Source organism: Diadema antillarum, unplaced genomic scaffold (assembly GCF_040938485.1).
Source record: "Diadema antillarum isolate AM-2024a unplaced genomic scaffold, OU_Dant_1.0 seq00001007_RagTag, whole genome shotgun sequence".
Lineage (NCBI taxonomy): Eukaryota > Metazoa > Echinodermata > Echinoidea > Diadematoida > Diadematidae > Diadema > Diadema antillarum.
This window is the reverse complement of record NW_027271844.1, coordinates 538,845-553,791: the sequence shown is the minus strand read 5'-3', so window position 1 is coordinate 553,791 and position 14,947 is coordinate 538,845. Positions and strand designations below refer to the sequence as shown.

Here is a 14,947-nt window from a genome sequence, read left to right as displayed (position 1 = left end):
TACTCTACTTGTCCGCTGCAACAAAATGGAAATCAAGTTGTTAACAACTTAATTGTATCCATTCATAACAGTGTCTGAGGTCAAAAAACTGTTACAAGAACTACAGAGGGAGCTATGCCTACAGTGTAAATACCACAGCTTCTTACAGTTCATTTCCCTATCGCCAGTAGCTATACTCGGAACCTAAATCTTCTCTATGAATAAACTGTCTCCTCTTCAATTACACATATGAATCCTTCTGTACTGTGCTTCTTAAAAGGAATTACATATTTTCGATATATATATATTCTTTTTTTTTTCTTTTTTTTTTTGGGGGGGGGGGGGTATATGTCACAGAAGCAAGATAAACGCAAAGCTGTTTTGAAACGGCTTTGTACTGCGGTTTACAGTAAATGACCCCTTTTGTTAAATTTTGCAAACAGCTCCAAAATTGTACCTTCCAGTGAGATGCTGGCAACTGAACTCCGAACAGTTTTGGTGCCATGACAGCTGGTAACGGATGCTGCAAAAGTAGCCATCTTGGCAGTCGCGCTGCGCTGCGCCGCGGCCGGTACGGTAGCTAGCTAGCTAGCGCATAACTGCGACCAGCAGCCCCATACGCATAGCGTAATGGGGCTGCAGACTGTGGCATTCAGGATCATGACAGGGTAGTATCGCGGACAAATATCAACTTAAAATCGAAAATTTTTTTCAATTTGAAGACTTACCAGTGAAGCTGAAGTATTGACAACAGGTTTCCTGCAACGTTTGGTTCTGCCAATAGTCCCTTTCTGTTCGAATTGGTGGCGTAATGTGACTCGGTCGAGAGGAGCCTGGGAGAGCTACACTGAATTGACGGCCAGCGCATGCGCACACTTCACATGCGCACAAATTTCAAATCCATTGACTGGATAAGATGTCTGTGTGTGCATGCGCTGGCCGTCAATTCAGTGTACACATGTAGCTCTCCCAGGCTCCTCTCGACCGAGTCACATTAACCCTAAAAAGACTGGGGTATTTTGGTAGCTCGAAAGACTGGGGGGGCCTAAAGGGTCCCCCCTTAAGATCTCAGCCGTGGATCGCGCGATCGCCGCGGAAATTTGCACAATGGTAGTGTGCGATGTAATCTACAAGATCGTATATTTAAATTTTACAAAATTGTCTTCTTTTATTTTATTTTGATTAATTATGCTAATTTATGCAAGAAATCAGACTCTTTGATCTAAATCAGTAAATAAAGCTCGAAAAGTGCTCACTTTTGGTCTAATTATTCTTTGTGGCATTCTTAGCAAATGCACTTGAAAAAAAAATTGGTATCAAAATTAATTTCTGATTTATTTTATTGTTTTATGAATTTCTTATGTATTTCTTTGTTTTTTCGACCTTTTGTTTTTCTTGTTTTTTTTAACAAAATTTGTGGCAGACACTCTTTGAAGCATAATACTCCTAAAACAAATTAATTTTAGCCATTGAGAGTAAAAATAAGCATATTTATATGAACCATGTGAAAAAACTCAATTTCTATTGACTTTGTACACAAAATCACATTTTTTAGCCATTTTCGGCCTCGCGTGCATGTAGAAAAAGTTATGTAACTTCAGAACCATACCCCCGGGCGTCACAAATTTGGTGTCAAAATATGCGGGAAACTCGAAAGAAAAAAGTCATAGAGCTTCGCGGCGAGAGCATTGCGCGTTGCAGAGTAATCGCGCGAAATGTCGAGGGGGGGGGCCTTTTAGGCCCCCCCCCAGTCTTTTTAGGGTTAAGTCATCAATGCGAACAGAAAGGGACTATTGGCAGAACCAAACGTTGCATGAAACTCGTTGTCAATACTTCAGCTTCACTGGTAAGTCCTCAAATTGAAGAAATTTTTCAATTTTAAGTTGATATTTGTCCGCGATACTACCCTGTCATGATCCTGAATGCTACAGTCTGCAGCCCCATTACGCTATGCCTATGGGACTGCTGGTCACAGTTAGCTAGCGCACTACCTATGCACGTGAACCAAAAAGGTAGCTAGCATGCAATGCATGCTATAAAACGTAGCTCGCGGCCCCGCGCGGCCCGAACATGATTACGACGGGTTGATGAGATTAAAAAACTTATTTAGACTTTTTTTTTCATTCTTTCTTTAGCTTAAAATGGATAATTTTGGGTTTAAAACCGTTCACAAATTTGTGGAAAAAAAAATAAACTTGAAAGAAAAAAAGGAAGGGAAAAAAAAAAAAAAAACGACCAGAAATTTCCGTGATTTTTGGTCTGTCGCGAAGGGCAAACAAAAATATTTTTTTTGGCCTAATACCGTCGAACTAAAAACATTCCTAGCACATAACTTTTGTTTCATTGAAACAAGGGTTGCTGAGAAATTTTAAGTTTTGCTCAGATCGATTAAAGACACCGGCCATAGCGTCATTTTTTTTTCTCAGAAGCCATGATGTTCTGAACTGAGTCAGAAGTCCGTTTTCCAGGGGGGGCTATACGCTCCAAAATGTGTGTTTCCGGCCGAGTTTAACGCCGCCCAAAGAGTGAGTTCAAATCATGGATTATTAAACATATTATCAATGAAGTGTTGATATGTATAGTTAAAACAAAAGCTGTAAATTTCGATGCAAAACTTTGTGTGGCAATATACAGATTAACTTTTGTTCGCACAGTACAGTGTGAATTAAGTACCTGGTATTCGTGTGTGCTTGGAATCCGGATGTGGCCTTGCGTATCGCCTACGCTTGCTTGTCGTAGGCTAATTGCGGTTTGTTTTTGCTTGCCATCTTACAGTCAGAATTTGACCTTGATGTCCTTTCAAAAGGAAGATTTAAACCAAGCAATGTTGCAATGAAGCACAGGGACACAAAGTATTGCACAGAAATGAAATGAAATAAGCACATGTACACATGTGTGCCTACATACATGTAATTGTGTATAAAGTACATTTATGTTCAGAAAATGTGTATATGAAGCTATAAACGTGTAGTCCATAATATGCTACATGTGAAGTGTGATATATTAGTTTAAGTTGACAAATATGAATGAACTTTACAAATGGATGAAATGTTGCTTACTAGAAGTAGGTCACTGTCATGAGGTGAAATTTTGGCACCATGAAATTCGAAAGTGGCCTTCAAACAAAGAATGGTTTCGGTTTGAGTGGTGCAGAATTGCATGCTGAAATTAGTTATTTTACTTGGACAAGAAGTCTCAATTTTGAGTGAAAATTAGAACAATATTTCATACACATTTCTGTGAAAATGTTTAATCATGGTTAGTTGATTAAGTAGTGTTATGCAGTGTTATTTGATTCGGTACGCTTGTGGTAAAGAGCTTGCATAGCACCAGGGCTCTGTGTAGCAAGTTATCTGGTCATAGCTCTTTGTTTTTTGGTTTAATTAATGCATCAAAATGCCTGACAATTATTCTTAAAGCAAATATGAAGATTGCAGGCTAATTTTGTGATTAGAAATTGCATGATAAAGCAAGTGAGTTTAATTTGAAATCAGATGTAACAAAATCCTGAAGCTATGATTGATATACAAATGTACGTAGCAGATCAGAAGTCTCAAGTAAAAATGATTCAAGGAATGAGACTTTGGTTAAGCAAGGTTATTTTGTGAATCTGAACATCTTCGTTAGAAAGAAGCTCTAGGTATTTAATCGAGTTTATGAAAGACTTATGAATATTAATAAGCTCTCATTGTTTTGATATAAAAGAGATGCATAAAGGCATAAATGAATTTATTGTGATGCATTGAAGATGTAAATTTCTGGTTAATATTTTGATATGGCACAATCTTATACCAGTCTTACTCTGAAAGTTATGAAACAGTCACTCATTGATTGGTTAAACAGTGACTCATTTAATAAGATAATACATTGTCAACAAATGATGTACTCATCTGAATGCTTGAATGCTAATGTATTTTTTTGGCATCTTTGTTTTGATTGCAGATTTAATAATATAGCCATTATACAATCCAAAAGCGGCGTCTGTCTTCCTTTGAGGGTGATCCAACTTTGGTTACTTCAGCTGACGGCCCTTTTTCGCATCATGAAACTTTTGCGAATCATCGCACGCATTCCATGCTTTGTGTAGGCAATCACTTTGGCTTGAATCTTACACTTGGGATCTTGGTTCCTCGCAAAATTGTGAAATTTTCATGGAGACACAAAAATATCTGGGTTGACAATGTGCACTTACTTGCATATCCTGGAACTCTTTGGTGATGATAAAGGAACACGTCCAGTTGAAGGCGGTGGCGATGCCACTGGCCGCCCCCTTGGCCTTGGACGGGAAGATCTCGGACATGATGAGCCACGGGATGGGACCCCAGGCCAGGGAGAAGGAGATGATGTAGACGATGATGCTGACCAGCGATATCGGGCTGAACTTGTGTGCCCGCTCTGAGGTTAAATAAGGGGGAGAACCAATGAACCTTTTGCATACGTACATGCTCAGGCATTTAAGGGATATAAATTCTCCATCATACTGTATAAGCTGTTATTTTTGCGAGTGTTTAATCTTTGCGAATTTCGGGAATCACAGTTGGATCGCGAATTTACCAACATGCAAAAATGTCTTGATGCACATGGATGATAGTGCATTTACATTAGCATAGGTGTCAATGGGGAAAACAACATCTCGTGAAAATGTCTATAAACTCCTGTTTTCGCGAAAATATCTGTACCCGAAAATAATAGCGTATACAGTATACATGTGTGGATTGAGTGAATGCAGCAATATCAAAAGGACACATCAGTAAACGTTTGAGGAAAATCGGACAATCTGTTCAAAAGTCGTGAATTTTTAAAGTTTTTTGTGCAGTCACTGCTCGATGAAAAGAAAAGAAAAAATTATCACTGACTGGCCATAGCTGTGATGGCACATTTGTAACATCATTGTACTGTACAATGATCATTACACATAGATAATGCAGTTGAACAGTGGCAGGAGACAGAGTTATATACTTTCATTATCTTTCTAAAAAGAAAAGTGGTACACATACCTGGATAAATATCTGTCAGCTCATAGTAGAGGCCAAATGTTGTTGCACTGACTGCCATGCCAATTGCTGTCAAAGACAAAGAAAACAAACAAACAACCAAAAAAAAACCCCATAAATTAATGAAACAGAGAAAATGCTTTCTATGCCAGAACACCATTCTTCATTACAGATCATAAAATTTCCACACAATATGTACCAGGTGGCAATGCAAGAAATCTAAGCTAGAGATTTCACATTATATACAATATACTTGAAGCATATCTATAAGCATGCCACACACTACACAATCATACGACCAGTCGAACGACTCGACATCGCACACTACCGAGTATCCGATCAGACTACACAGTTAGGCTTACGACCGTTCTGGCTTCAGTACATCATACCGAAGAGTATATAAGCGCACGCAGTGGGCACTGTGTGCGCTTGCATTGCACTGTACCGTGATTGGCCGAAAGCCCACGACTGCTTGCGAAAATTTGACATGTCAAATCTCCAGGACTGGCACCGAGACCCAGTTGCACGACTGGAAACTGGCAAGACTGGTAGTGACGTCATACTTCTGGTCCTAAAGTTGTACTACCAGTCTGATTGTACAGTGTGTGGCGGGCTTTATTCTACAGCATACAACTAAGTACTTATATAACACAGAAATTTAAACTCCATCTGAATGTATTATGAATTAATGAAATGTGTGTTGTGTTCTATTTTGGAATGTGGGCTCAATTATGTATGACACTTGATTCATGACGACTTTCCATTTAATGGACAATGAATATATAAAATGATATGAAATAAATGAAATCCTTACAATGAAAAGTAATAGAGTGTCATTAAAAAGATACAGCATCAAACACATACATACATGTAAATATGGTATCTGAAACTGGATAGGATAAGACTTTCCATAGAGGCCAACTCTCTTTTTCTGACTGACTGGATGGCACCTTGGCAAGCTTACCGCCGATGATCAGCAGCCGTTTGCGCCCCATGCGATCCATGAGCACCGCGGCCACACACGTGAACAGCACCTGGACTCCGCCCACTATCACCGTGGCAACGTTGGGGTTCATTGAGGGCGCTGCTGTCTCGAAGATGGTGACCGTGTAGAACATGACGGCGTTGATGCCGCTGAACTGCTGGACGAACATCAGGACCAAGGATATCATGAGGGGCTTGTAGAGTGCTGGCTGTGAAAACTCACTCCAAGAAAATTTATCCTGAGATATAAAAAAAATCAAAATGTACCAGATTAAGAGAAACACAGACAAAATTATACTGAAAGAGGCAAGAATATGCAAATGAATGATGATGCCCATAGATCCTATGGTAGAACTCCACAGGCTTCTTCTCCTCACACAAACAATTTGAGGCTTGGAGATGAGGGCAACACATCTTTGGAAGAAAAAATTCCTCTCAAACCAAAACTTCCAACATAGCAACCTCACATTGGGCTTTCATGCAGACAAGAGGGTATAAATTCTGCCCATGCAGATGATGGAGTGACAATTGTCACCCAACTCACGTCCGAATTGTCGAGGGCATCTTCTATCTCTCGACACTCGATGTCGATATCGACGAAGGGGCCCCTCAGCTTGCGCAGGACGTAGCTGGCCTCAGCCCGCAGGTGTCTGATAAGAAGGAAGCGGGGCGTCTCTGGGATGATGGTGGACGTCATGGCGAGGAGGACGGCCATGGCTCCTCCGGTCAGTGCCAGCCAGTAGTAGGTCAGTGGGATACCTGGGGGAGGGGATACCAGAGTCTGTGTAAGGCTTGCAGTTTAACCTGTTGAGGACGAGTGCCGAGTGTAATCGGGCAAGTGTCTATGGGAAATGCATGTTGTAGCAAAATCAGTCCGTCCTCAACAGGTTCAAGACCCGTAGCATGGGGATACCACGGATCAGGGAGGCTGGTCTGACTTGGGATATGTTCAAGAATTCCTGTAACAAATTGTGTATCTCCATGTAGTTTAATAGCACACACACATATCCAAAGAACCTCAACCGCAGTCGGCTGTTACTGATAAGTGAGCGCTTCGATGAACATATCTGATTTGGTGACCAGAGCTATTTGTGTTGTAGAAAGCACATCTCATTTTATGGGAGAAAGCACATTTTTTATTCTTCACCTTTTTTTTCCAGCTGTATATCGAATTTCTTCAATATTTTATTGCTGCTCCTGTGTTTTTCGACTTGGGTAATATTATAAAGTGGATGGCAATGTATCGTGTTGATAATTATAAAATTGTGAAGTATTTACTTCAATTTACTTTTTCTTTGAATATCAGTGCCCGAAAAAATACTTTTGGTGTGATTGGTATTAGTCTAGGAGCAGAAGATCCCACGTTTCACTGACTCAGAGTTAATAAAAAGGTCTGGAGACAGAAGTTTGATTTCTAAAACAGCAAACATTATATATTGAGCATTTTATTGCAGTTTTCAGCCCCCAAACCCTTTGACAGCCTTGTATACAATAAGATAATCACCTGACAAAAGACGGCAAAAGCTTATTTTCCCTTCACAACTTAATGACAGGACAATTAGCTATCATAATTATGATATACACTGAATGATACATTATTATACAAAAAATTCACATTACAAAGGAAGTTAGAATTATCCACCTGTACTCTTAAAAAGTTACAGAGAGTGGATAATTTGACTACTGCCTGGTCAAGTAATGTGCATTACTTGTTTTAAGAAAAATTGACATGATTTTAATTCCGCAGCAGCCAATTACACTCTTGAAAAATTCCAAGGCCAGCACCACCTCCAAGATAACTGAAAGACATGCACAAACAATTGTAATCACTTTATAACACACTTGCAGCTGAGCATAAAGGGGCAACTGTCAGCATTAAAGTATACTCATTCATTGAAGTGTATGGCACAGTGTGTGCCTGGTTGATACCATTTGCTGACTATTGCTAGTCACATGGGGCAAACCATGAGAGGTCGGCATCATTTGCCTGTTTTCTTGTGTGGGTAGGTAGGGGGACCACTTCACTGGGTTGGCATTCTGCTCTTTGCGATGAATGAATGAAGTGGGATGTTTTATGTCCGTGTGTCGTGGCTAACACACACACAAGGGACCTCCAATCAATGTCCTATCCAAGGGACAGAGTGTTTTTGCCTCTTGCTAGAGGGGTCAGAATGCTTACACACAACATAGATCAGTGAAACTCGGGACTCGAACCCAGTACTCTTAGATGTAAAGGTACAGTAGACGTACTGTACTATCAACTGAGCCATTATCCCGCCTTTGCCTCCAAAGTAGCTGGATTACAGGCACCCGGCCAAAGTACTTTAATACCCAGTGAAAAGTAAATTTGTTTTTCTTGGCTTACAGCCAATCATTTGACTAGATCCTTGTCACCATTTTGAAACACAATTTGAAACACAATGTATTCACACTCGGAGCATTGCTCAACCTGCAAAATAAAACACAAAGACAAATACAATGTAATATCAATTAACCTAAAAAGTAAGAAAATAGTGAATAAACAAGCACGTTTACCAATGCAATAGACGAGGAGAATTCCCACTGTGACAGAAACTTGGAAGCTGGAGCCGAGAAAGCCACGCAGATTGGGCGTCGCCACTTCCGAGATGTAGTTCTGGCGATAACAGAGGATGATCAAAATAATGCTGCAAATTTGTTGTATGGCTGTCATTTCTCTTTAAACCCTTTCAAAACAAAATGACTACATTTCATTGTGCACAATACTGCCTGCTCTAGAAACTTTGCAGATTGTGCCATGTGTAAGATGCGGATGACTTTGCAATGTACACATTTTTCAGGGGCTTTAATACAGTCAACAGACTGTATCGATAGATACTGATCTCACCATATCTTTTTAAAACATCTTTCATTTCCTCATATATCTGAGTACAGTTGGAACTAAACCACTAGGGACATGGGAAAAAAAAAAGAAAATTGGTGAATCATTGTGCATTGGAAAAAGCTTACACACGTAGATCACACAGGGTTGCCAAGTTGTAGTAATACTCTCTAAACTTTTACAATTCATAACTTGGTTTACATGTCTCAATTGTTTTTTTTTTTCAAAAAATTGTCGCCGATCAATCTACTTCTCTGATTTTTATACTTTCATACAAAACCACAAAAGAAAAGGAAGAAAATTTCCTTTAAAAACAAAAACAAAAAACAACACACACACACAAATTGGCACTCAATAGGAATTGATGTGGGCCTCACCGGTACTGCCAGAGATATCATGCCCGCCCCCACGCCAGTCAGGACACGCCCTGCATAGAGACACATGATGATCTCCGAGGTGCCAATGAGGACCCAGCCAGCCACGAAGGGCACACAGCTGGCCATGATGGTCACTTTACGGCCGGTAACCTGCAGCAGGTATCCGGCCAGAGGTCCCCCAACAATAGCCCCTACATTCAGCAGAGACTGTTGTCCCAACGAGGGGGAAAAAAGAAACAATATAATGATGTGAACTCACAAACAGCTTTTCAGTTTCATATCCGTGTTGGGGTGACAAAACCCCATTTCTCATAAATTCTGTCAAATGTTCAGGAGAGCGAAAAAAAAAATCACAAAAAAAAACTTGAAGGCAAGTTCTATTGTACGTGAATGGGATATAACAGACACACAAAAAAAGAGATATAACAGATATTAAAGAAAAAGAGATATAACAGATAAAAAGAGATTTAAAAGGGTAGAAATTTATGGCAAAAAAGAAACGTGCCATAAAAATTCAACATTGGGCCCTTAAAATTCGTTGACCTCTGCCTGTGACCTTTGACCTTGTGGTGACCATCCACTCACCAAGAGACATCTACCATCTAAGTTTGGTCACAAACGGACGTATGGATCAAAAGTTATGACCCATAATAGAAACGTGCCATAAAAACTTAACATTGGGCTCTTAAAGTTTGTTGACCCATGCTTGTGACCATTGACCTTGTGGTCACCATCCACTCCCCAAGGGACATCTACCATTCAAGTTCATTAGTCACAAACGGGCCTATGGATCAAAAGTTATGACCCATAATAAAAACGCGCCATAAAAACGCGCCATAAAAACTTAACATTGGGCTCAAAAAGTTCTTGACCCATGCTTGTGACCATTGACGTTGTGGTGACCATCCACTCCCCAAGGGACATCTACGGTGTACCATCCAAGTTTAGTCACAAACGGACCTATGGATCAAAAGTTATGACCCATAATAGAAACTCGCCATAAAAAATTAACATTGGGCTCAAAAAGTTAATTGACCCCTGCCTGTGAGCTTTGACCTTGAGGTGACCTTCATATATGGTAAAATGTAAAACTTTGTATGACCCCTCTTCCCTCAAATTTTGATTGCAATTGAAGCCCAGAGTAAAGAGTTATTGAAATTTTTGTAGCGTTACGGACAGACGACGGACAGACAGACACCGCAGGCGATCCCTTAGTCTCCCCTCACCTCCTGTGGGCTCGACAAAAAACAACAATAAAAAAATGGCAGCAAAAAATATTGTAATAGATGGGATTGCCTTTCCTTGAAGCCTGGTGGCACCATGAGGGAGGGGGGGGGGGGGTGGTAAAACAACCAGGATTTGGACAGAACTTTACTTTACTGATTATCAGACAATTAATCCATAAAAAGCGATTTTACCAAACTTTGAGTCAAAAAGTCTTGTCATCCCACCGACGTTATGACTTTGTTTGATATACACAAACGACAATGCAGGCATTCCATTGACATTACCACAGACTCTACATTGATTCCAATAACAGCACATTATGTCAGTCCAAAAATTTGAAGATCTTCCGCAAAAAAAATGCATTTTACATAGGGCAACCATCATGTTTGCACGACACATACGTTGTAGCTTCTCTTGGCCACAAAACAAGTGTGTTAACAAAGGGATAGCTCATGGAGTGGACATCCTATACCATTCAATGCATACTTTCAATGCAATGTATACCTTTGACACATGCTCTCCTTAAGTAAACTGTTATCTGTCCTACATCTACCTGCTAGCAATTACAGAATGAAAAATGCTGCCTCCGGTGACACTTCGTGGCAGAGGCATAAAAAAACACACAAAAACAAATCAAGGATTTCTCTTCTCTGTGATGGTCAATATGATTGCTAGTAACTTTATGCTTAACTTATTACAATGGACTTCAACTCTTTCCTATTGCTAAACCTTTAAGCACATTAACCGGCTTTGTAGAAATAGTGGGGAGGGGACAGGGCATGCCCATCTTTGACCCTACAGGACCATGGTCATTTAATGCCAATGACAATGTACACAAAAAAAGCTCTGCTGACAAGACTGAAAGAGTTGGAAAAAAAAATACTTTAAACTTTCTAATTTCTTCTTTTCTCACCCCAAACCAGGTGTACTGCGTATCTGTCATGAAGCCAGACATCTTGGGCTGGGCTGGGGACGTGTAGCCGATAGCTAGGCCCATCACGAGGGACCCCTGTAGCACGATCAGTGTCGTCACGTACAGGAAACCATTGCGCACTTTGGACCTGTGTTGACAGAGGAAGATAATTCCAAAATTTAAGGCCAACATTAAGAATAGTTTATAGGAGATATCAAACAAATTACCCCTAACTGCACTGGGGGGGGGGGGGGGGGGGGGGGGGGGGCTGGGAGGCCTCCCCTCCATACTTTTGGCGATTGCATCGCGACCGCTGGGAATTTCGGTTTCTCGCTTCATGACTTTTCCCCCTGAAGTCTTGCGCACATTTTGATACCACATTTGTCCATATCGGACCTACCTAGGGGGTGTTATGGGCCAATTAGTATGCGCATGTCATTAAAACGGCTAATCGCTGCATATATTTGTGTACAGTTACATACTGTCAATAGACCATGGCTTGCATTACTTTAAATTTTGCTCAGGAATTGGTTTTCCACTTGGTTCATGCTTCTATATTGTTCTGAAATAAATTGGGCCAAGCTTAGAAACAATGATATACATAAGGAATATAAAACAATACACAACATAAGAAATAAAAACAATACAAAACATAACAAAAAAGCTGTTTTTTTTCTCGTTTTTTTTAATTTAATTCACATTTGGGAAACATTATTCTTCATTATGACAGTTTTCATGTAATTTTGTACTCGTTTAGGCTGAAATTATGAAAATATCCCCCAAATGCATAAAATATGCATTATGAATAATTAATTAGCTAATTATGCAAAAATTTGCATAATTGATTAAAACAAATTACAACATCAGATTAAGCACGCGAAGATCTATCAGCATACAAATTTTCAAGTTCATCGGATTTTGCGTTTCCGAGATCAATGGGGGGGGGGGGGGCCTCCCAGCCCCCCCCCCAGTATTTTCATGGAGCCAAATAGCCCAGTACAGTAAGGGTTAATGTAGTGACAATTACAATTCAGTCATCACTTATACAGCGAAAAGTGAAAATGGCAGAACTGACACAGAGAATACAAAATCTGTGATGATCGTACATGTGATGTTTGTGTTGAATGAAGGCTATATTTTTCTTTCAGGTACTAGTAATTAACGCTGCACACTGGCACTAGTCTGACAGTCCTGAACCAGTCAAAATCACTGTCAGACCAGTAATTTTTTTCTGAAATGGACCAGTAAATATGGGGAAAAAAAAAACTGGGTACCTTCTGATCTGACACACAAGTTGACCCAGTGGGAAAATGGGTTAGCGTACAACCGTGAGTTAAATGTAATCATTTTATACATTGATTTGCTTTACTCTGGATTCTCACCCCCCAAAAAATCTGCTATTTGGAAGACTGGTATGCCATTCTGTAGATCAATGCACATCAATGCTTACAGTTACCAATTTATAACCAAATCCGAAACTGGAAGGAAGAGAAAGATTGAGACAATGAAGTGGTTTCAAAACTACTCGAGAAATGCAATCATATATTAAGTTCAAATGTGCTCATTACTAGTCTTTGTATACGTATGCACGTATTGCACTAGCTATACACAGCCCTGTCGCTGTACACACGGCATCTGGTCGGGCTAGCATTGCAAACTTGTATAGCATTGTGTAAAATATTCTGTATTCAGTCTTTAGGCAGTTTTTCTTTTCTTCAAAATGCCAGCAGTGGAGCAGGAAGAGTTGAACCTGAAGCAATCAATATCACTCAACATATTAATCAAAAGACGAGTCCACTGTTCATAGAAAAATGTTCACCACTTCACTGCCAGTAATACATATTACCGTATATTAGGTTTTCATCGGAGATGATTGTGCTTGTCGCAATGTCTTAAAAATTGCTTTTCTGCACAAAAGGTTACAAGTGGATTGTGCACATGCAGGTGAACCAAGGCAAGTAATTTTGTATTTTTGATTGCTTTGCTTGTGCAAATCAAAAGTTCTGTAATCTTAAAGGACAAGTTCACCTTTATAAACATAAGGATTGAGAGAATGCAACAATATTAGTAGAACACATCAGTGAAAGTTTGAGGAAAATTGGACAATCGATGCAAAAGATATGAATTTTTAAAATTTTTGTGTTGGAACCGCTGGATGAGGAGACTACTACAGCTTGTGAGTCATATGCGTACAACAGTGTAAAGAAAATGTAAAAGAAAATTCAACATATTTTCAATTTTTTTGCATAATAAAAGAGCTCTTGATTTGCCTCTTTCTAAAGGCAGGGGGAATAATATTGCCCATAACATTTGTCGGTAATGAGTCAGGGGAATGTGTACTTTTTTCAAAAGATGGAATTTTGTGAAATTCTCTTTATATTTTCCTTATATTGTTGTACGCAAGTTATTCATACACTGCAGTAGTCTTCTCATCCAGCGGTTGCTGCACAAAAATTTTAAAAATTCATAACTTTTGAACGGATTGTCTGATTTTCCTCAAACTTTCAATGATGTGTTCTACTAATATTGCTACATTCTCTCAATCCTTATGTTTATAAAGGTGAACTTGTCCTTTAAATAATGACATTCAAATTCACATACATGCACATGTAGACGTTTTCCTTTTTTTACCCCAGCATTCTTGTACTCTATGTGGACAGAAAACTGAATCAACAGTTCTATCAGTTCCTTCCCTTTTGCTGCATTCACTTTAAATGGTATGCTGTGCAGTGACATGATCAACAAACCCATGATTCCCTACTCATGATGGGGGAACCGTCATACAGACATACATTGTACATTGGTGCTGTGCAAGTCTTCATCTGTGTGTCAACTGCATTGACACAAGACCATAAGATTATGTACAGAATGTGCTGAAACATGAAAACAGTAAAAGATCCTTACTGGTCCATGCGGCCAGGGTCGCTGAGGAGTGCTATCCTCTCAGTCGAGTCAGGGAGGAGACTCTCCTTGTCCCTGAATTGCACGTGAGGCACCTCCGCATCCGCCATCTGTAGCTGGTCGTCAGAACACGAGTATGTACCTACTGTTGTACTTCAGTCTGTAAAAACAAAAAACAAATTAAAAAAGATAGAAGATGATTTATGAAATTAGTTAGAAAGTCACATCCAGTTTCTTAATAGGTGATCTACACTGCATCACTTGGTCTCAACCCACATGGTCTGTTCCTGTTTCATGTCCATGTACAACCAGTTTGTCTAAGTAGTAACCATTCAGTCCAATTGCCAATTAGTCTCATTACCAGTTCGTCAACTTCCAAATGGAATATGCCCATTTCGTCTAATTCCCTGGGTATATCAGACGAAATGGGGAAAAATCTAGATAGACGAAATTGCAATAGAATCGTTCTGGTCATTCAGTGAAACAAACAGAACTTGCTAAACTCTGCATTAGACCAAGTGAGGATTATGGGCATTAGAAAATATTGAGAGTATGATCAAAAGAGTTTAGCCATAGTATAGTGAGGTGCTCGCACCTCGTCAGGGGCCCGAATACCGTCACCCCACTTAAAATTGTTTTGAGCGCACTAAACAAAAATGTATGCCCGGGACTGTGTTCTGCACGCTTGAAACTTGGCAGGGCTACCACAATC

General features: G+C 39.8%; 1 protein-coding gene across 1 annotated transcript in view; it reads right to left on the bottom strand.

Annotated features, from left to right (window-relative positions):
* Positions 1-14,315, bottom strand: part of LOC139742597 (solute carrier family 2, facilitated glucose transporter member 8-like) — a 35,104-nt gene extending 20,789 nt beyond the window's left edge. The window contains exons 1-8 of the mRNA XM_071653126.1: positions 14,239-14,315; positions 11,335-11,482; positions 9,195-9,401; positions 8,493-8,592; positions 6,502-6,716; positions 5,938-6,196; positions 4,977-5,042; positions 4,172-4,374 (exon numbers count right to left, since the gene is read on the bottom strand). Coding sequence (XP_071509227.1) covers positions 4,172-4,374; positions 4,977-5,042; positions 5,938-6,196; positions 6,502-6,716; positions 8,493-8,592; positions 9,195-9,401; positions 11,335-11,482; positions 14,239-14,246 — 1,206 coding nt within the window. The 5' untranslated portion in view covers positions 14,247-14,315. The remainder of the gene's footprint in view (positions 1-4,171; positions 4,375-4,976; positions 5,043-5,937; positions 6,197-6,501; positions 6,717-8,492; positions 8,593-9,194; positions 9,402-11,334; positions 11,483-14,238) is intronic.
* Positions 14,316-14,947: the final 632 nt, after the last annotated feature.